Below are 24,407 nucleotides of genomic sequence, written 5' to 3' on the forward strand. Positions count from 1 at the left end.
GCTATTGATTGAGTATGTTAAGTGATTTCTCTTGTTCAATTTGGAACTTTTTAGCACATTCCCGGCACTCTTGTTGCGTTTCTAGACATACACTGTTGGCATTTGCTTAGATACTTCAGCTCAGCTCCAATAAATAAGTACCAAGTTTTAAAATTTACTTCCGGTATGCTTTTCGGCAACTTCATTAACTACCGGTATGCCATACCGGTTCATACCGGGCCAATTCGATCCTTGAGGAAGCAGCCTCAGATGAATTAAGAAATGCAAGAACATTTAAGGTATTTCAACCTTCAAAACCATCTTTAATAAGTTACTATTTGACGGTGAAAATTAGTATTTCTCTGTCTTTGTAAACTCATGTAATTTCTTGATAAAACTGTCCTTTGCTTTCAATGTTTGCAAAATACTTTTCAAACGTTCACGCTCATGCAAAATGCGTTATTCTTCTGTAAGAAAATCATAGTTTCTATGTCTCTACTGTGCTGCAAAGCTTTTATAATTTTTTAAAAATGCTTCTCTGGCTAATTGCCAAGGTTAGGGTGAATAATGATAAAATGAAATAGATGAAGGAAAAGTCACAAACACACATATATAGACAGCGCAAGAAACAAGCCCCATAGAGGCTTTGGGTCCAGGCGTCTAGAGAAAGGGTCTCATCCCTTGCACCGCTGTGCATGTGTGTGTACATAAATATGTGAGTATGTAACCAAATTGAGTTGTTAAAACTTCCAAACAACTCATCCTGAATCAACCACCACAGATCAGTAACTAAGCTGAATTAACATAAATGGTTTCTTTCAGTGATGTTAACAAATCTGAAAGTGAAAATAATGATCCTCTTACAGAAACAGAACTACTGTATTTTAGTAGAGTCAGATTATTTTTATAACAACTCCAGCTGACAGCGCGAATCCAGTTAGTGAACCTACCAACAGTCTAAAGCGTGAGCAAAATGCATAGCGATAGGTACTGGGTTGAGATGACGTCCTTGCTTTGGTTGTGGATTGGTTGCTTCAGAAGTTACGACTCGCTCGCAAGCTGCAAATGTAGAACTTCCAGAGATGTTACGAAAGTAATCTCACTCTACAGCATAATGTGAGCCTCGCAGATTCTGTATTTTTGCAGATTTTTAACTTGTTAAGATGTAAAAGTTCTTGTAAGCTTCAAACATTTTGGTTCCCTTCATCTCTCGTCTCTTTCCTAAACTAAAGATCATGTATACGTGATTATAGACGGATTTTTAGGGTGATTTGACGCCCTTGGCGGGGCTCGATTTCGCCAAACCCTACATCTACCTCTGGTTGTATGCTTGGAATTTTCACCCAGAAACATTGGAAAGGAACGGCACAACATTGCTTCACGATTGGCGATTTTGATAAAACTTGAACAAGGCGACATTTTCTTTAAAAATGGAGACCAATGAGAACATGTGACTTATGCCTCCAACAGACGTAGAAAATGGCCAACGATACAAACTCTCTTTTTCCTCTCAAAATTCCTATAGATATATTCCCAGCACCTAGACTAAATAATCTGAACCTACTTGAAATTTCTGAAACCATTTTTTTAATAGTAGAAACCATCTGGATTATCGTTGACTAGATGATATCGTATTCAAAATTCAAAACATAATCAAGAAATATTTCATGACTATACACAAATTTCTGATTTGGTTCATTAAATTATATATATATATAACCATTTCTTCATTAAAATATTATATTGCTTTTCAGGTAAAAGTTCTGTTCCTTACTGTAATGCATTTAAGGACTTGCACTGTAGAAGAAATATTCTAGCAGGTAACTTTACTTAATTATAAAATTCCATCTTAGTGAATAACAAGTTAAATATTGCTGGAATATTAGCTATTTTGCAAAAGTCAAATATCCATATCATCTCTACAAATAAGATGTCTTGTACTGTCATTAATAATTCAAACTGAACATTTGTAATGGATGAAATTCAGAAATTACTTCACTTGAATCCACGCTGTATAGTGGAACCACAAGCAAAATAACCTGCGCAGACCCGCGACTCCTGTACACCGTACTCCCGCGAGGAGGGGAGGGGGAGAGTGGACCATTCTTCCTTATGGCCCTAACTGAAGGCAAGAAGGCAAAGCTGCGCGGGGACTTTTCGGGCAATGTTTTTTCCTTGTGCTCGATCTATAATAATATTATTCCAGTACGCATTATTAATATTTTTATTTTATTTTTGATATTGTTAAATATTATTCAGTACATAATATATTCCAATACATTGATGTAGATTTTATGCCTTAGTTAACCACGTGTTAAAATATCTTTATCAACTAATGGAAATATACATAAGGATTAGTAACTTTCTTGTATTTTCAACATTATAAATGTTCGTAAACCACAAGAAAATTTTGCACCAAAGTAGTATAAGTTGGGGAGTTCTGCGCCATCAAGTGGAGATCGCCTTAATGGATTTCTCTCGTAAGGCAAAATCCCCACTTGATGGCGCAGTGTTGCCAACTCCTTACTCGAAAAAATCACCAAGGTTTTTGGTCTAACCTAACCTAATGCCTTAATGGTTTGCTCTTGTAAGGCATAAGCCCCCCCTATTTTCTCGCAGTAGTACCAACTTCTTACTCGAAAAAATCACCAAGGTTTTTGGTCTAACCTAACCTAAAGTCTTAATGGTTTGCTCTTGTAAGGCATAAGCCTCCCCCCTATTTTCTCGCAGTATTACCAACTCCTTACTCGAAAAAATCACCAAGGTTTTTGGTCTAACCTAACCTAAAGCAAGGAGCTGGCAACTTTGCTGGAGGCTTGCCTTACAGTGCATAAAGCAAGGTTGCCAACCTACTGGTACTTTTACCATGGCTTTTTACAAAAAAAAGAGAGAGGAGAGTGGGGGAAGAGTTAAACAACCGACAGGTTACCTACAACCTTTTTTTGGTCTAACCTAACCTAAAGCAAGGAGCTGGCAACTTTGCTGGAGGCTTGCCTTACAGTGCATAAAGTAAGGTTGCCAACCTACTGGTACTTTTACCATGGCTTTTTACAAAAAAAGAGAGAGGTGAGTGGGGGAAGAGTTAAACAACCGACAGGTTACCTACAGCTTTTTTTTCTAACCTAACCTCAAGCAAGGAGCTGGCAACTTTGCTGGAGGCTTGCCTTACAGTGCATAAAGCAATTTTTGCCAACCTGCACACACTGGGCAAGGAGAGCCGGCACTGCCGTAAAAGAGAGAGAGATGGGTGGATGGCAACACTGCACGGGTTCAACGTCAGAAAGTGGAGCTCGGTGGAGCTCATGCCTTACAAGAGAAAACCATTAAGGCATGAGCTCTATTTTCTCGCAGTGTTATTAATTCCTACCTACATTTTTTTTTACTTGGCAAGGGCTAGAAAGAAAGAAAAACCTATAGCTGGCAACGGCGGTGAGCGAATGCGCCATATCGTAATTTTCCAACTCCGACAATGTTTGTATATTGTGACCTTCGTAAACCTCTCTCTCTCGGGGGAACGATGTGCCACACACACACACGCACACACGCACGCACGCACGCGCGCGCGCGGGGCCAAAATTTTTGAATTTACGGCTGGAAAAAATGTTTTTCTATGACATGTTTTTGTTCGAGGCAAATTCGTAGGTAGATATTGTTAAATAAATATTAATATTGTAAATATATATATACTTATTGTATTTAGTTTTTCGGGTATCGAAAAGCGACTGTCATATTGTATTTGAAAAAAATATTACGCTTTTGCCTGTGGATATCTAGAAAAACGACAATTTTGTTCCCTCTCTCTGCATATGCTATCAACGTTGACACAATGACGCAAATTCAACAATACGTAGTCAAGTGCACACTACTGCTGACTACGATGTGTATTTTTCAGAATCTTTTTTCGTAATCAACTTTGTGACAAACAAATGAACGATCTGCGTGCAGAGGCGTGGGTTTGAAATTGGCTTTCTATATGCTTGGTGGCAGAGAAAAAATACAATGAATTTCCGGTTATTTATTTCATAGCCCTGATAGTCATTGCGTGCGTCACAGATTGCCATCTGCCGTAGGCCTTGGGACGACGGAAGTTATACTTCATGTTTTTTAGTGACGCCAGTTAACAGCATAGGTAACAATGATGCGATGCAAAATAACGTGGCTAAAATGTGGAGAGAGAGAGAAAAGAGAGAATGTTCTAGAGAATTTGGTTTCTGGATTTCTATTGGTCCACGTTGCGTTGGCTAACATATCATTTTTAACGTTATTAGAAATCCGTATAAAAACTTAAAGCGTTGGTGCAGAAAGTTCTGTTTTATTTTCAACGTCAGTGAAGAGCATTTCCACAGAATTTCTAAAAGTAAGTAACTTTGTTTCTTAGCTTGCATGAGATGGCTTTGATTTATAAGTATGGCATTGCTTTTGTGGAAGAAAATATACTCACAAAAACATGCAAAAAGAGAAAGAATATAGAAGGTGTTTCATGTCTCTCTCTGCTTTTATATATTTGAAGCATGCATCTTGGTAGCTGGAATATTTTTTTCTTCCGTGTGCCGTTGTTGGTAGGTAGGAAATATGTGTGCGGGGCATATTTCAAAAAAATAAATGTGTTAAATTGTTAGAGGAAGACGGGAAAAATGGAGGAGAGTTGCGTGTTTTTGATATCTAGTGGAAGTACTGATTGATTGATTGAGTTGGCGTTTTTTTAAGTCCACTTTATGCACAGTAAGGCTAATCTGGACTGGACCTACAGTTTCAAGAACCACTTATGCCCCCACCGGGTATCGAACCCTTGATTACAAGACAACAACATTATCGCTACGTCATCGCAGAGGCTAGTGGAAGTACTGATTGATTTGATGTTTTAAGTCCATTTTATGCACAGTAAGGCTAATCGGGACTGGACCTACAGTTTCAAGAACCACTTATGCGGGTATCGAACTCTTGATTACAAGGCTATCGCTGTGCTAACGCAGAAGCTAGTGGAAGTACTGATTGATTTGATGTTTTAAGTCTATTTTATGCACAGTAAGGCTAATCGGGACTGGACCTACAGTTTCAAGAACCACTTGTGCGGGTATCGAACCCTTGAATACAAACCTACCGCTGCGCCATCGCAAACGCTAGTGGAAGTACATAGTTATTCGAATTTTATTTATTTAAAATATTTAGTTTTTTTTTTTATGTACGCTTATTGATTTTAAACCTAAAATTAAATAAAATCCGGCAATTATATCCAATTATACTTATGGCTACAACGAGCATTCGCAAAAAAATATGGCTTGAGATTTTTTTTGCTACGTAAACAAAATGGCTGACATGCCAAATATGAGCAGGCTATATAGATTTGAGAGAGAGATGGATGAAAAAAAAAGTTAATTAAAATTTAATTTCATGATTGTAACACGGAACTTAATGATTGATTTAGTTTATTTTACTTTACGTTTTGTACCTCTTGGCTAATTTGCGAAGATTAGGGATGAGTGATGAAATAGATATTCACAAACAACCAAGCCTGACTGGGATTCGAACCCGGGACTCTTGACATCGCAGCGCGATGTGCTAACCACTCGGCCACAGGGTCGGGCAAGTGCTGGTATATACATAGACCAAAGTTACATGGTTCTAGACCCCATAGGAGAAGAGAAAATCAATGTCTTGGAAAACGTCTTAAGACAAATATCTCAATCTTTAAGAAAGTCGACTTCCGGTATCTCAAGATGTTACTTCCGGTCTGTCAAGAAAATTTTCTTAAGACAAAAATCTTAAGACGTTTTTTAAGACTGATTTTCTCGACTCCTAATTGAGCTAGAATGATGATTTTAGGTTTGTTGGATAGGATTCGACGAGAACTATTCGACTGGCAAATAAAATCGATTCCACCCCCTCGAAGTTTCGGAAATACAGACAATTTTTTTATTTTTTTGAGAAACTTGATTTGCAGGCTTAGTTTTTGCCCTAATTCGAAAATTTTAATAGCATTCGATACAAAATTAGAAGTACTCTACAACTTATTGGAGGGGTGATGACTACTGCCTGCTGTTTTCGAGTTATTTTGGATTAAAATTTCAAGATGTAATTTCTAAGATGTTTTGTAATTCATCAACTATGGGTTGTAGGAAAACGATTCTTGCTCTATCTGCTATCGCTCGACGAATACTATAAACATAAATAATGGTTATGGTTTGATTTTTTAAAATGGCGACCGGAAAATAACTATGTTTTTTTTCTGAAATTATGATTTATACTTCATATGCCGAGAGGGCTGAGGGTTAGAAAAAAGATTGTTTGGTAGAATTATGCACACATAATATTTTTGTGTTTTCTATACACAAGCTTAATTATTTTTTTTCTAATTATTTACAGGATTCATTAAGAAGCAAGAAGTAGCATATACATAAATACCACACTCACACCAAACCCAGCACTATTGTGAATTATTGCGCAGTATTTATTTTGTGGCACTCCACTATATATATATATAAAATAACATACCCCACAAATATTTTATTATAGCGAATTAGCCATCGAATATTTTTTTATTGCACAGCATTTATTTTGTGGCACTCTACTATATATATAAAATAACATACCCCACAAATATTATTTTTTTCAACAAAATGCAATCGGTAAAAATTTGTCCCACTTGTGAAACTGGTGTTTCAAGCCAACATTTTGCAAGACATTGTCGCACCTGCGTGCCAGGCAAGCGTGTGACCGCTACAAAACCATGTCCCAGGTGCGGTAAACATATTACCATTAATAATTTGAAGAGGCATATAACATTATGCAAAGTTGTCGTCGGAGCACCTGTTCCACAACCGTCGACCAGCTCGACCAAGAGGAAAGCGGAAGCCGACTCGCCACCATCCGCCAAACGCGTCAAGCCTGTGGCGAAAGCGAACCAGTCTGCTTTCGAGCGTTTGTTAGAGGATTTTGTCATCACTTCGGAGGGCTCATGCGACGTGCGTAGTTTTTTGGAGGAGAAGCGAGCAGAGATAGTTTCCATCCTCGGCGTTGCGCTTGCAACGCACTCTACCAAATTCTACGCATCGCTACGTTGCCAGTACAAGAAGCCGTCTGATGAAATTTACAGCTTCTGCCACAACACCAAGGCGAAGACGTTGCATCTGGCGGATGTCGACAACCTCGAGGCCATCTACAACAAGTTTGCAGAGGAGCTGGTGACCAAACAAGAAGAACATCAAGCTAAGGGCTCGGGGGGTTCGCTGTGCGGCGAGCCTCACGAACTGTGCGTCAAACTTTGCAAGTTTGTGCCTCTCTCCGCCTCCAGCTACGTCCCCTTACCATCTACTATTGCGGCAAAGAAGGCCGTCCTGAACATTCAGAACAGTGACGCCAAGTGCTTCGTATGGTGTGTTCTGGCAGCATTACACCCAGTTGAGCGAAAAAACCATCCACATCGGGTTAACCACTACCTACCCTACGAGCCAGAGCTGGAAGATGCGATGGCTGGGATCGACTACCCGGTGGAGGTCCCGGACATTCGAAAGTTCGAGGTCCGTACACACAACCCTCGGTTGGCCATCAACGTTTATGGCCTCACTGACAAAAATGTGGTGTACCCTATCCGGATGAGCGACGTAGACGACGATGATGCTCGAGAAATTCATCTTCTGCTCATCAAGGACGAGACCCATCACCATTACACCCTCATTCGCTCGCTCTCTCGGTTGGTGTCGAGCCAAAAAAGCAAACATCATGGTAGCATAGAAGTTTGTCGAAGGTGCTTGTCAACTTTTGATAATCGAGAACAGCAGGATTATCAGCACATCAAAGGTCCCAACATCGCTGCAGAGAAGCTCGCTCACCACAAGCGCTACTGCAATGCCAACGAGCCAGGTGTGGCAGTCTTGCCCAAACCTGGCACTGTGGAGCGTTTCCACATGCACGGCGCCATGGTAGAGCATCCCGCTATCATCATCGCGGATTTCGAAGCCTTCCTCAAACCCCTGTCCACTTGCGATCCCGACCCCGAAGTTTCTTCCACCACCCCTTACCAACTCCACGAGGCATCCAGTTTTGCATATGTTGTGGTGCGACGTGACCAGCACATCGCCCCCGAGCCCTACGTGTACCGTGGTCCCGACGCAGCCAAACACTTCCTCGAGAGGATGGTTGTCGAGGCCAACGAGATAGGGAAGGTACTGTTGACCCCCAAGTCTATGCTCCCACTGTCCCCCGACGATCAACATAGACACGACGAGGCTACCACTTGCCCTGTCTGCGACAAGAAGTATACCGCCAACAACCGTAAAGTCCAACACCACGATCACTTTAACGGTGGGTATGTTGGTCCTTGGTGCGACAGATGCAACCTCAATGCCCCGGACCCGCGATTTATTCCGATCTTCTTCCACAACGGCTCGGGGTACGACTTCCACCACCTCATCAAGCATCTTGGGTACGACAACGAGGGAATCAACGTCCTGGCGCAGAACGAGGAGCGTTACATCAGTGTGAGCAAACGAGTGTCGATCCCAGGATCACGCTCTCCCGTCGAGCTTCGCTTCCTCGACTCCCTGAGGTTCCTCCCGGCCAGCCTCGATGCTCTCGCGGGGAAGCTTAGCGACGAGCAAATGCTCATCACCTCCGGAAACTTTCCGAACTTGGACGCCGGCCTCTTCAGGCGTAAGGGGGTCTATCCCTACGAATACGTCACAGACCCTTCCAAGTTCGCGGAGACGTCGCTACCTCCCCAGGCGAAGTTCTACAGTCAGCTGCGAGGCTCGGGCATCACCGACGAGGAATATCACCATGCCCAGTCCATGTGGCGCGAGCTGGGCTGTCGAACTCTCGGGGACTACCACGACGCCTACCTCAGACTTGATGTGACGCTCCTCGCCGACGTGTTCCAGACGTTCCGTGCAACTGCGAAGACCATCTACAAGCTGGACCCTGCCTACTTCTACAGTCTCCCCGGACTGGCGTGGTCGGCCATGCTTCTGGTGACGAGGATCGAGTTGGAGCTTCTTTCGGACGTGGACATGATGCTGTTTGTAGAACGTGCCGTGCGGGGTGGAATGGTCCAGGTGTCGCAGCGACACTCGCACGCCAACAATCAACACATGGCCACCGGCTACGACCCCTCACAACCGTCCAGCTACATCATGTACACGGACGTCAATAACCTCTACGGACACTCCATGATGCAGTCACTCCCCTTTAGAGGCTTCGAGTGGGCTGACCCCTCCAACTTCGACGTCGAAGGTTTCGACGATTCGGAACATGGGTTCTTCGCAGAGGTTGATCTGCAATTCTCCGAGAAGCTGCATGATTTGTTCTGCGATCTTCCCCCTGCACCCGAGTTCAAGTGTCCACCCGATTCCAACCAGAAGAAGCTCGTCATGGATTTCGAGCCCAAAGAGCGTTACGTCCTGCACTACCAGAATCTCCGGTGGTTGATGCAACAAGAAATCACGGTCCACGCAGTTCACCGCATCCTCAAGTTCGAGCATTCTCCGTGGCTGCGTCCATATATTGAAGTAAACACCAAACACCGCACCGCAGCCACGTCCGAGCTTGATAAGGATTTCTTCAAGCTCATGAACAATGCGGTGTTTGGCAAAACCATGGAGAATGTACGGAATCGTGTAGATGTGAGGCTAATATCAAGCAAAGCACAATGTCGCAGGCTCGTAGCAAACCCGTTATTCAAATCGAGGACCATTTATAATGAACAGCTTGCTCTGGTGCATATGAGGAAGAGCGAGGTGAAGCTCAACAAGCCAATTTATGTTGGTGCCTCAGTATTAGACCTGAGCAAGCTGCACATGTTTCAAACATATTATGGGATACTACGCCAGCACTATAACGACAACATCTCGCTTCTCTACACGGACACGGACAGCTTGGTGTACCACGTTCGCACAGCCGACGCATACGGGGATATAGCCACAGTTCCATCTTTGGTTAACCTTTTCGACACCTCGGGCTATCCCCAGCCGAACAAGTACGATATCCTGGCCCGCAACAAAAAGGTGCCTGGCAAACTCAAAGACGAGAAGGACGGTGATGTAATTCTCGAGTTTGCAGGTCTTCGCGCCAAGGCCTATGCCATCAAAGCCGAGGGCAGCGTTACCAAGAAGGCCAAGGGTGTCGGCAGACAGGTGGTTCGGGAGCATCTCACATTCGATGACTTTGTCGATTGCCTCAAGACCAGGTCGTCGGTTCTAAGAGCAGAACAGCGCATCCAGAGCGTCGACCATATCACCACCACAAACAAAGTTAGAAAAATTGCGCTGGATCCCGATGACGATAAGAGGTGCGTCCTCGAGTGTGGTATTCACACATTGCCGTGGGGTCACTATCGCTTAGCAGAAAGCAAAACCTGCGACATATGTCCATCTTCAACAGAAGATTCATAAAAACAAAACAAAACAAAAAAAAACACTTTGGCTGTCATTACAAAAAAAACTTTGACCGTATTCTTAAATAACCAGCATGCCTATGAATTTGTTCGGTTTCAAAAAACAGATCATTATGGAAACCATACCAGATCATGAAGTCTTACCTTCCGTGTTACCTAAACTCAACGGTCTGTTGATCATTCACCTCAACAGCATTTGGACGAAATTGGATGATGATGTGGGTAAGATTTTTTATGTTTTTAATAACAATTTACATTTTTACGAAATTCCGATCGACGGGAAACTTCGGATCACCGTGAATCCGGAAAACGCAGGCGAAATCAAAATTTCTACCGGCAAGAACATTTTTCGAATCAAGCACGACAAGATGCTTTCTAACATGGCGTACGATGTTTCAGCAGGAGATTATCTTTACATGGAACTCCTCGGAGATTATGACAAACTCATTCCTCTCTTCGTAGAATTACGAATCGTCTATCCTATTATAAATAACCGTTAACCAAAAATGCCTAACGACATTTTCGGCAACACCAAGCGTGTGGACCACGCAGAAGAGATTCTCATGTTGGACGTTCGTGTTAAGAAGTTGAGGACCGATTTGATCGCTTTGCAGGAGACCTTAAACAAAAGTTTAGAGTCGGAAATCGCTACGCTCCAAACGCAATGTCTCGACCCCATTCTGAAAATCGATTCCGAACTGAAAACGCTGATAAAAAATTACGTCGACGTACCTTCTTACGACAGCGTTCAAAATATACAGTTGAGCGTGGATTCGCTTCAAAATGATTTGGCCAAATTACAGCAATTTCAATCCAAAAATGAAGATTTGGAAAAATTGAAACTCGAAATCGAAGAACGAACTTCCGCAATCGAAAAGAATTTCTCTGAACTTCAAACCGTCGTGAACGATATAGATGCAGAACGCTTGCACGTCGTCGTTTCCAAATTACAAGAAGAATTCACCGGCACGTTGGAAGAAATTAAATCCAAGTTGCAGACTTTGGAAGATACCATGACGAACCTACCATCGTCGGACGAACTGCAGGTCATCGGTAAAAGCGTTGCGAACATAAAAATTCAACTGGAGGCTTATCAAGATTTCGAACACATTCAAACCACCATCGCTACGCTTCAGGCGTCTCTGGAGTTGATCAACGAAGAAATTAAAAATATTCACGCTGAAGCAAGTACGTTGACGAGTATTCAGGACACGTTAAGCACGGTTCAGCAGAAGATCCAATATTTAGAAAATTTGAACGTCGAATCCAACCTTGCTCATTTTCATCACGTACTCGACAACATACAGGGTGACTTGGAATCGTTACGGACGAGCGTGCCTTCGAGCGAAGATTTGGAAAAATTGAAAACGGCGGTGACGGCACTATCCGAATCGAGCAACATCAAAAGTTCGTTGAGCGATCTCGAGAGTAGGGTGGCCAATCTCCCCACCTCCAAAGAATTACACGCTTTGAAAAGAAACATATCACGTATGCTGAAACGACTGGAAACGGAAACGGCGAATGTGGAACAGATTCGAGACGAACTTGCTTCGATGGTGTCGACGCTGCCCACTTCGCAGAGCGTCGCCGACCTTCACACGCAGTTTACACAGATGCGAATCATCGTGAACGATCTTACCGAGAAGAGCTCGAAATTGAATCAAGTCGAGAACCTTCAGAACATTGTCGTCAACATCAGAGATCAAGTTGGAGTGCTGGAATCCACTCAGGAATCGACGCTGGCCTCTTTCGGTGCCAAGTTGCAAGAACTCAACGAAAACTACAAACAGTTGAACGTGGAAGTGAAAATCAAACCGTCGATTTCTGCCGTAACGGATACCATAGTCGAGCATTTGCTGCCCGTACAAAACACACTGGGTCAGCTTCACAGCAACCTCGTAAGCGTCGATACTAAATTCGCTAAACTGCATTCTCTGCAAGCCATCGAAATCAACAGCGTACCCAATCAACAGAGAATCTCCACGTTCGTCGAAGGTAACAAACTGTACATGTTGCATCCTTATCATCCGTACTACAAGTTTCTCCTCGATGGCACGATTCAGATAAACGAATTTTCGTACTGGTCTCACGGTAGAAAAGCTAGCGTTCCCACCATGACCTTAATATCGAATCGTGGTGTTCAGAAAGCAGGAAACATTCCTCTGGCACGTTGGAACGAAACGCGCAACGAAATACACGAAGACGAAGATCTTACCGTTTTCGACGTGAGTGCCGGCGATAAGCTGATCGTTCAAAACACGAGCGAAGTGCCACCTTCTTTGAATCCCATCACGCTGGTGCTTCTCTTCAAACGTAATCTCTAAAAAATGTCTAGGCAAGCCATCGTCGAAGAATTGCATAAACCTGCACGCCGCAACTACGAACGTTTGGCGGTGGTAACCAAGGGCATCGACGACCTCTGGGAAAGCGACCTCGTCGAGATGAGTAGCGGCAAGTTGAAAAACGTACATAAATTGAACAAGGGCAACAAGTACCTCCTCACCGTCATAGACACGTTTTCGAAATTCGCGTGGGCTCTACCTTTGAAGGCTAAAACAGGAACATGCGTCACGGAAGCATTCAAGACAATTTTTCGCGAAAGCGGCGGCAGACGACCTCGGTTTCTGCATACGGACAAGGGGAAGGAATTTTACAACGCCGTATTCCAAAAGTTTATTCGGAAACACGACGTTCGACATTACTCGACCTTCAGTGACGTCAAGGCCAGCATCGTGGAAAGATTCAATCGAACCTTGAAAACACACATGTGGAAACGATTCACGCTTCGGGGAAATTACAAATGGGTCGACATCCTGCCGGAACTAGTTACCGACTATAATGATACGGTACACAGAACGATAGGCATGAAGCCAGTTGACGTTACCAAGTCTGACGAGCAGCGTTTAATTTCTACCGTTTACTGTCCAAAGTACACACCCACGACAAAAAAAGCTAAATACAAAATTGGAGACCAGGTGAGGATCAGCAAATTCAAACGCACCTTCGAGAAGGGATTCACAAAAAATTGGAGCACGGAACTCTTTACGGTGGTTCGAGTTTTACCCGGAAAGCGACACACGTATATAATAAAAGATAGTAGCGGCGAGATTTTGAAAGGAAGATTTTACGAAGAGGAACTCTCTAAAACGAAACACCCCGACACGTACCTCATCGAGAAAGTATTGCGTAGAAAAGGCGACAAACTGTTTGTCAAATGGCTGGGACTTCCGGAAAAGAGTTGGATCGACGCGAACGAAGTGATCTTGTGAGTACGTGGAACGTGGTGAAGCGTCTACCGGATCCGGAAAGTCAAACGAGAAAAAGAAACGGTGAGTTGCTTCCCGACAGCATCCGCTGTCTGATCGTAGGACCTTCGGGGTGTGGGAAAACGACACTGCTCGTGGACAATTTTCTCCTCGCACCGAATTGGTTAGATTGGAAGAACAGGCACCTGTACGTGTTCTCGAAAAGTTTGGAGCAATCCAAATACCAGCAACTGATGAAACTGTACGATGGTCTGGACATTGCAACGTTCGCCTCGGAAATAAAACCACTCGACGATTGTCGTGAAAATTCAGTCGTTGTGTTCGACGACGCCATCCTGGAAAATCAAAATGAAATTCGCAACTTTTTCACGCAAGGTCGTCACAAAGGAATGGATTGCTTCTACCTAGCTCAAACGTTTTCCAAAATTCCAAAACAGTTAGTACGCGACAACGCTAATTTCATATGTTTGTTTCGTCAAGATCACACCAACCTCAAGCACGCGTACGATGACTACGTAGGCGGAGACATGAACTACAATCAATTTTCGGAACGCTGCTGCTCTACTTGCTGGAACGGTGACGATTTCGGATTCGCTACGATCGACATGACGAGGAAACCCAACGACGGAAAATACAGAAACAAAATCAACGACTTTCTAAACGTTGCAACGTTGTGAGAAACGACGTGTATAAATAACGTCATGACGAAACGAAAAATCGAAGACGAAAATCTCGAGTTGCGAAAATACCTCGCGAAACGCTTCAAAGGTTGGAAATCCGAGAATCGCGGATTCTACGAAGAGAAGAAACGTCAGGATCAACCTGCGATCGATGCCATCAGCGGTCTAGGTAAAGAAATTAAAAGTGTCACGGAACAAAATAAAAATTTGATCAACGAACTCGTACCGCTCGCAGCTAAAAGTTACGCCGTACCCACGCCTATTTCGAGCATTCCTTCGACGCCGTTCGAACTGAAGGATGCACCGGCACGACGTCGAGCTATAGGTAGCACGTCGTCGTCTTCGGATAAAATCGAGTTGGGACCTTTGGCACGAGACTACCTGAGCACGGGGAAATTCGACAAGGATGAATTGTTCGGATTGTATCCCAGCATGGAAACCAGCGAATTCGGCGGTGTGGTGTGGAAGATTGGGAAATCGAAGGTGACCTTCGAAGGCAACGACATTAAAGTCAATTTAGGCGACAAGGATAGTTGGAACAGGTATCCGGGTACGGTGGGACTGTGGGAACTCGTCGCCAAAAAGCAGCCGAAAGATTACACCGACGAAGATTACCAAAGTTACAAGGAAATTCTGATCATGACGGATGCCTTGTACCAGAACAACGACGCCTCGCAGAATAGGGTGAAATCGAGCAGCGGCGAGAAGTACAGGAATCTCATCAAACCGATTTGGAACCAGGTCAAAACAGGCAGCGGCGTCAAACGCTACAACACGTTACCCAAAGAATTCGTTTGGGTGGACGACGTTAGGAAACTCGTGGACCGATTGTTGGTGATAGCCGGCGAAGAGAATGCAGGCAACCGTAATTTCTACAACGAGAAGGTTGGCATCGTGGACATGATCAGCACGAAACTTTCCAACTTCATCGTGAACGACGACAAGGGCATAGGTTACCTCATCAAAATCATCAACAGGCTGCCTCCGAAATTTTGGAACGTGGACGAAGGAAAGGGGCTCGTGAACGACATCATCAACAAGTTACCTTTCGAGATGCATCTACCTGGCTACCAGTACTGCGGACCGGGTACCAAACTCGAGAAAAGATTGGAGAGAGGAGACAAGGGTGTGAATCCGTTGGATGCGGCATGCAAAGATCACGACATCGCCTACAACACCACGCAGACGGATCTGGACGCACGTCACGAAGCAGACAGAAAGTTAGAGCACGCAGCTTTCGAAAGGTTCGTGAGCAGAGACGCATCGCTGGGTGAACGGGTCGCCGCACTGGGTACCACCATCGCCATGAACACGAAACAAAAATTGGGGTGGGGTATATAAATAACATACAGTGAAAAAACAACATGGCTTGCATAACTGATTTGCCGCACGAACTACTATCTAAAATATTCAAAAAGGTAGTTAACGGAGATGTTAATAAACTTGTGATCGTAGCTAAAACAACGCCAGCATTTCGCACCCCTTGTGAAATGGTTCTCAAGGACCGTCTTCGGGAGATCAGTGAAATGAGGTGCGGTGATCTCGACACTCTTCTGTCGGCCGCGGGGGAGAAATTGGACGAGAGGTTGGACGAACTGTACGAGGCGAGGCAGGGGAGAAGACGGGACACCGATGATTGGCGTAAGTCCCAACAGGAAACGGAAGAAATCATCACGCACATCATCGCGTTTTTGGAAGCACGAACTTTCTTCCTCTGTTAAAAAAATATTCGATACAAAAAAATCTCGTGAAAAAAAATAATCTTCGGTATTTATAAATAACACACATCGTGAATAAATTAAATTTCTCTCTAACACTCTGAAAATTTTTTTGATATGACGACTGAAAAAATGAGTGATCTCCAAGCATTAAAACAAATGCTAAATTTGTCAGTCGAGTATGTAAAAATTCAAGAATTGGAAGTCGACAAACCTTACACGATAACTTCCGGTTCAATCGTTTCTACCCAGTATGGTCCCAAGGTACGCCTGTTGCTCAACGCACAATACAGTCTATTTTTACCAGATCGATACGCTAGCATGTTATCCGACGAGAAGCTATCTATTTTAATCGAGAACAAAACTCGAATCGTGTACAAGGGGACAAAGGAACTTCTTGGCAAGAAAACGAAGCACGTAATAGAATTTGTGTAACGACTGCGAGGCCGTGAAAAAAGAAATCTCAGAACATTTATATATAAATAACATACCGTAAAAAAAAAAAAACTACACAAAAAAATCTCAGAATATATATAAATAACATACCGTAAAAATAACACATAGAACATCAACATGAAGCCCAAGGGTGTCGTGTACCAGATACCATACTCCAACCTGAAAAATCTAGGTGCCCTCGATGGGTTACTCACCAAGAAACAACGCGGGAAGAAACGTTCTTGCTTGTCGAAAGGACACGGAATGAAATTGCTGCTCAGCACACCTCAATTGAGACGCTTGCAGCGTTCGCGGAAACAGCAAAAGATCGGAGGTTTCATATTCAGCATCCCGGCCATCCTGGCAGCATTGGGGGCCGTTGGAAGTTTGGCTGGCGGAAGTGCCGCCATCGCGAAAACCGTCATCGACTCGAAGAAGAACAAGGCCGAGCTGGAAGAACAGAAACGTCACAACCTGGTCATGGAGAAGAAGGGGAAAGGTGTGACCAAAAAGCAAAAAAGCAACCTCGATGCTTTGAAGAAATATAAAAAAAAGAAAAAGCCCTGTCCAACTTCGATATTGAATCTCTGATCGAACCGTTGGGAATAAGGAACTTCAGGGGTGTTTTCATGTCCGATTCTCTACCCTCTGCTGTGAAGAAAAAGGAGTATGGCGTGGTCAACCTGGACAGTTACAAAAATCCTGGTACACATTGGATATGCTATCTCAAAATTAACGATAACAATGCGTTTGTTTTCGATTCGTTCGGTGGCACACCGCCTGCCAGGTTGGTGAAGTATCTCAGTGTTGCCAACCTCTACTACAATGACAAACGCATCCAGGGTTTCACCGATGTTAACTGCGGCCACCTATGCCTTTCCGTTCTCGCATACATGTCTAAAATAAATAACCCGTCGGTGGAACATTTTCAGAAAGCATTGTGGTACCTAAAACACCATGGGAGTGTTCCATCTCACCAGCGAGACTTCGGTCTTGAAACTCACGCTGCACGACGACATCGTCTATCCTAAATCCGTGGCTCTGCGTGCATTCTACAGCATGTACCTCATACCTAACGTCACGCAGCACAACAACAAAATTAGCGTCGGAAGCGAACACATCGTCGTCACGCCAGGACAATACAATCTTTCCACTTTGCAAGCTCAATTACCCAAAGGCACGTACCTTTCTCAAAATTCGGTCACTCACAGAGTGGAAATCCTATCCGCGACGGAGACCGTGGACCTGGGCACCATGGGAGAACTTTTAGGTTTCGAGAACGACACCAAACTCGAAGCTGGCATCAAGCACACGGCAACCAACATTCCTAAATTCTTGGCCATAGAGACTCTGAACGTACACTGCAACGTGGCCGAAGGCATGATCACGAAATCTTCGGACGGATTATTAGGAAGTCACAAGCAGACGGGAATCATAGCCACGTTCAAACCAAGTTCCGAGTTCATGGAACCGATCATCTACACGCCCTCTTCGCCGATCTATTTTCCAGTATGTCGCAACCGCATAGACGACATAGAGTTGGTGGTGACGAACGAGAAAGGAGACGTGGTGGATTTCGCAGGTGCCACTACGACGGCCATCGTGGAGATCAACGTATAATAAATAACCATACATGTAAAATGGAGCAAATCGAAAGTTACGAATTGCAATCTTTCCCTCCCAACCGTCGCACGTTCGCCAATCTGAACGAGGCGAACAGGGAGATCGAATACGACGTGGACGTAGGCGACGGGTTCATTCATCCTCACAGAGCGGACCTCTACCTTCAATTCGACGTGGTGAAGAAGGAAAGCGGAGACGCGTTTCCCGCAGCAGCAAACTTGATACTCGTGGACAACTTCGTGCCTCACCTGTTCTCGCAGGTGAAGGTGAGGAAACACAACACCGTCATCGACAGAATAGATTATCCAGGCATCACGTCGACGGCAGTGGGAACGTTGAAATTATCCAAAACGGACGCAGCGTACTATCAAGCCGGGGGGTTCGAAGCGGGAACCAAAATATCGACGACAAGTCACACGGTGCTCTTTCCCATGCGTCTGCTGCCTGGTTTCTTCTCGGACTACAAGGAGATCATGTGGAAGGGAGGATTGCGCGTCACGTTTCGAAGAGCGGCCAACGACAACGACGCACTGATGCGATACGCTACTTTGGGTCCGGACGGCACCACGCCGATAGCCAACACTTTACCCGAAGCGGCCAAGTGCGTCATCCGGAGCATGGAATTGAGAATGCCGGTGGTGGAATACGAAACGAACTACGCCCTCAAGTACAAAGCGGAGATCTTGAAAAGTCCGCAGGTGCCGATTCATTTTCACGGTTACCAGTGCGTGCAGAAGATGGCGTCGGGAAGTCACATGGAATTCGACGTGACGACGCAGTTCAACAACATACAGTTCGACATGCCAGATTTCGTCGTGGTGCTCTTTCAGACCGGGCGCGATAACAACCAGGAGAAAGATTCCAGCAAATTCGACGACTGCAAGATCAAGAACGTTTATCTCAAGAATGGACGCAACGAAGTGTTCCCGCGCGAGAATTACAACCTCGACATGACCAAAAACGATTACCTCAAACTTTACGAAGCTTACACGGCTTACAAGCGCGTGACCGAGGGAAGCGTGGACGTGTACTACGCGCCCAGCGAATTCAAAGCACGCAGACCCATGTTCGTCATCAACACATCTAAGAGGAAGCAGGTGGTGGTCAACGATCGAACCAACATCAAGGTCGTCTGCGAGTTCCACGATGCCTTGCCCGAGGATACCCTATGCAGTGTCATCCTGATTGCAGAGAAGTCCTTCGCCTACGACGTGAAGAACGAGAGGGTCACAGAGCAGTTTTAACAGGTTTTTAACATCTATTTTCTTGCACAATAAGAAATTTTTGTAATAGCACAATCAGTTACAATGGCACAGTACGAATTTCACTAGTTCAGATCAGTTACAATATCAATTTCATCAATTATCAGTTACATCACTATAACGCGAGACAATCAGAAATTTGCACAAAATTTGTTGTTGTTTTTACACGTGAAAATTAACAATAAATTTTTTTTTTATCGTTTCAGATGCTGTCGAAACATCAAAAACACATACACACACACTAGAAAAAAAAGCATGCAACCTTATTTGTAACACACACACATACATTCTCCATCTTCATCAAGAAAGTATTATAATAAACATAATTTATTTTTATCTATATCTCACAATAAAACTCTATATCCAAAAATATCACAACATCAAATAACACTAGAGTCGTTAGTACACGTTGCATGCATTACGGAGGTTTGAGAGAAAAAAAAACACGTGAAACTCTATAGAGGTGCGGTAATCTATAACCGCAGCCGTTAGAGAACTTTTACTTTTTTGGTTGGGCACCACGCACCCTGGCGAGGTTATAGGGGCCAGGGATCCTAAAAAACAATTATTATTATTTGCTTGCTTGCGTCACAATACAGGCGCGCGCGCGCGTGCGTGCGTGCGTGTGTGCGTGTGTGTGTGTGGCACATCGTTCCCCCGAGAGAGAGAGGTTTACGAAGATCACGATATACAAACATTGTCGGAGTTGGAAAATTACGATATGGCGCATTCGCTCACCGCCGTTGCCAGCTATAGGTTTTTCTTTCTTTCTAGCCCTTGCCAAGTAAAAAAAAATGTAGGTAGGAATTAATAACACTGCGAGAAAATAGAGCTCATGCCTTAATGGTTTTCTCTTGTAAGGCATGAGCTCCACCGAGCTCCACTTTCTGACGTTGAACCCGTGCAGTGTTGCCATCCACCCATCTCTCTCTCTTTTACGGCAGTGCCGGCTCTCCTTGCCCAGTGTGTGCAGGTTGGCAAAAATTGCTTTATGCACTGTAAGGCAAGCCTCCAGCAAAGTTGCCAGCTCCTTGCTTGAGGTTAGGTTAGAAAAAAAAGCTGTAGGTAACCTGTCGGTTGTTTAACTCTTCCCCCACTCTCCTCTCTCTTTTTTTTGTAAAAAGCCATGGTAAAAGTACCAGTAGGTTGGCAACCTTGCTTTATGCACTGTAAGGCAAGCCTCCAGCAAAGTTGCCAGCTCCTTGCTTTAGGTTAGGTTAGACCAAAAACCTTGGTGATTTTTTCGAGTAAGGAGTTGGTAATACTGCGAGAAAATAGGGGGGGAGGCTTATGCCTTACAAGAGCAAACCATTAAGACTTTAGGTTAGGTTAGACCAAAAACCTTGGTGATTTTTTCGAGTAAGAAGTTGGTACTACTGCGAGAAAATAGGGGGGGGGGCTTATGCCTTACAAGATCAAACCATTAAGGCATTAGGTTAGGTTAGACCAAAAACCTTGGTGATTTTTTCGAGTAAGGAGTTGGCAACACTGCGCCATCAAGTGGTGATTTTGCCTTACGAGAGAAATCCATTAAGGCGATCTCCACTTGATGGCGCAGAACTCCCCAACTTATACTACTCACCAAAGAGCTACGCGGGGTTATTCAGAAATATTTTTACACCTTTAAAACGCCATGAATCTGGAATCAATTACGAGGGTCACTATTTATATTTTGAGCCTTGGCAACACTGATTGAAGTTAGGCGCGATTTGACGTTTGCACGGAATCGTCGTACTTCAAATGTTTTGTCAATAGCTTCATTTGTGTTGTTTATGTTGCCTTGGTGATTGCGCGACAACAATAAAATGGAATTAACTCGTGAACATTTTCGTGCGATGATTTTTTACGATTTTCGACGTGGATTATCAAGACAAGAGTGCATCGATCAACTTACTTCCACATTTGGCGATGAAGCCCCATCCTTTGCCACTGTGAAACGCTGGTATAACGAATTTAATCGTGGCCGCCATTCGCTCACCGACGAGATTCGCGAAGGTCGTCCAAAATCAGTTGTTGTTCAAGAAAACATTGATGCTGTGCAAAACCTAATACTGCAAGATCGTCATGTGACATACTGTGAGATTGAGGCAACCATAGGCATTAGTTCCACCAGCATATATAAAATATTACATGATCATTTAGCTGTGAGAAAGGTACGTATGTTCTCGTTGGATCTCACACAATTTGACAAAACTCCAAAAGACGCTCGCGTCAATTGGTGCAAACAAATGCTCAATAAATACAATCGTGGTGCTTCAAAAGACGTATATAAGATTGTAACAGGTGACGAATCATGGATATATGCATATGAGCCGGAACGTAAACAGCAGTCGACTGTATGGGTGTTTCAAGATGAACCCAATCCAACAAAAGTTGTTCGCTCTCGAAGCACATCGAAACAAATGGTCGCCTGTTTTTTCGGAAAAACTGGTCATGTGGCAACTGTGCCTTTACAGGAACGTAGAACGGTCAACTCTGAATGGTACACAACAATTTGTTTGCCAGAGGTCTTCGGTCAAATACGGAAAACAAACAAACGCCGTCGGATCATTCTTCATCAAGACAATGCCAGCTCTCACACATCTCGTCTAACAAACAACTTTATGAACAGTCAAAAAATCGAATTGATGGGTCATACGCCGTACAGTCCTGATTTGGCACCCAATGACTTCTTCTTGTTCCCGAATGTCAAGAATAAATTGCGTGGACAACGATTTTCGTCGGCGGAAGACGCCGTTGATGCACTTCAAAAACCATATTATGGAGGTGTCTCAAGAAGATTGGAAAAACTGCTTTGACAAATGGTTCGAACGAATGCAAAAGTGTATTGACCATAAAGGAGAATACTTCGAAAAACAATAAAGCAGTTTTCAATGCCAAATTCCTATTTTTTCATTGTTAGGCTCAAAATATAAGTAGTGACCCTCGTAAAATACAGTAACATGGACAGAAAGGAAAACTGTTAAAACTGTTCCATCTCATCTCATCACTATTGAGTCTTTAGAAATCGAGTGCTTTTTAGGGTATTTTCAGTAGAAAAGTGTACAACCATTTCTTTGGAGACAATTACAGCATCTGATATGTCGACATGTTTCAACAGTAGATGTTTCGACTGTTGCACAAACATGATCTGTCCCATTACTTGAATCCAGATTGGAAGCAGACTGCCAGATTTGACATTCTACCCAATATGACCTATCGCTCTGAAGTTGGCTACAAGGAACTCCGGACCTAACCCCGTGTGACTTTTTTTCTGGATTTCTCTAACTTACTTCTGCCTTTGCTAAAGTACAAGTAGATGATGTGTACCGTGTAATAAATCATTCTTGTGATCATGTGACGACGAAATGAAACTTTGAGAGTTTTGTATTCTATTTTCGTGCAGTACATAACTGTATTTCATACTCATGTCCTTGTAAAAGTGTGAAGATCTTTTTGAATTAGTCTGTGCCATGTTCACGCTGATAAAATGTTAATACTATTCAAATAATTATGTTCATTTTAATTACAGATTTTCACACAAGGAAACGCGGATGCTCTAAATGTTTACCCTCCTGCACGGAACTCAAGTACAGCGTTGACATGTACTGGAAGAAGCTAAGCACTGAAGACATTTATGAAAGTGGAAGGTATTCTTCCTTTTTAGTGTAATATATATTGGATAACCAGTGGCGGCGATTGGGTTCCAAAACTGGGGTTTGGGGCAAGGTGCTAAAACTGTGGGGTGAGGACAGTTTACTTCCCCGTGCTAGATAAGGTTTAGCATAGTTCGGGGGCAAAAGTGGCAAAAAGTGGGGGGGAAATGCCCCTCCCGCCCCCTCTAATCGCCGCCACTGTGTATAACTTTACGTTCATTAACATTCATCAATATGACTAGAAAGAATATCAATGAAATAGATGATAACAAAAATACAGATATATGTGCAAACGTTACAATATAAGATTCCTTAATCTCTCGCTAAGTGTACACTCAGAGTGTATAGTGATATATTTAACGCTATATACAGCGAAAATTGCAAATTTCTGAATCGTTAATGTTTTATGATTAAGTTAAAACTTATATTTTCATAATAAACAAAAAATAAACTTTTACAATGCCAAACATTATCTGCATCTTGTATTCTTATAGATACACTTCCTCTGTAAAAGTATGCCCAAGTGATAACTATGACTTTTTCTTATCAACACAACTGCTATTCCATTCTAACTAAATCTTGTGGACCTTATACGATGCGAGGGTTAGCATCCGAACACAACTATCCGATGCTTAATATCGTCATTTCATTGAACCACTTTAACATTTTTTACACCCCAGGAACTATACAAAATCATGAATGAAAATAATGTACAAGAAATTCATATTTAACAGTATCCTTATTTTATTCAGGGTTGCCAAATTGAGGGTTTACTTCAGAGACAACATGGTCCAATCTTTAGAGAGAACTATTATTTACAACTGGATTGATTTCCTAGGTAAGTTAGACTTGATATGCTTCAATGTTTTAAATTTGTTTGTTGTAAGTCAGGACACACCTACTGATAATGTTCACTTACGTTCCTCAGGTCACATCTTTTATAGAAAAGTATTTGGAAATAATTATTCGTGAATATCTAAGAGAAATTTTAGTTAATATTTACTATTACTATTATGTAGGGACTTATTTTGGGGGTGCATGGGGTCCAGAGCTCCCTAAAGACTTTGCAAGAACTTAAATTAAATAATGAAAATATACTTGCTTAATATTTGTTGTAAAATCGATGTTTTTAAATTCTTTTTCTGAAATTATTGGAAGGCAAGGATTATATTGAGATCATATAACTTTGAAGGATACTAACATACCAAAAATGTATGCTTCCACACTACTTTTTTATAATATGCATATAATATTAATTAGAAACTTTACTTTTCGCAAACTGGATCTATCATCCTTCTTTGTTTTCCAATAAATATTAAATTCTGCATCTATTTGACATTGATTTCTTTGCCAGGCACTTGTTTTTTATAAACAATGCCGATCATAATTACAGGTAAGCTAATAATGAATATGTGCTGTTAT

General features: G+C 43.0%; 1 protein-coding gene across 1 annotated transcript in view; it reads left to right on the forward strand.

The window, feature by feature from the left end:
- Nucleotides 1-23,001, forward strand: part of LOC146004800 (pickpocket protein 28-like) — a 28,009-nt gene extending 5,008 nt beyond the window's left edge. Inside the window, exons 4-5 of the mRNA XM_083143824.1 lie at nucleotides 1,734-1,799; nucleotides 22,862-23,001. Of these exons, the coding sequence (XP_082999950.1) occupies nucleotides 1,734-1,799; nucleotides 22,862-23,001 (206 nt within the window). The remainder of the gene's footprint in view (nucleotides 1-1,733; nucleotides 1,800-22,861) is intronic.
- Nucleotides 23,002-24,407: the final 1,406 nt, after the last annotated feature.

The sequence above is a fragment of the Lepisma saccharinum genome, chromosome 22 (assembly GCF_977018435.1).
Source record: "Lepisma saccharinum chromosome 22, izLepSacc3.1, whole genome shotgun sequence".
Lineage (NCBI taxonomy): Eukaryota > Metazoa > Arthropoda > Insecta > Zygentoma > Lepismatidae > Lepisma > Lepisma saccharinum.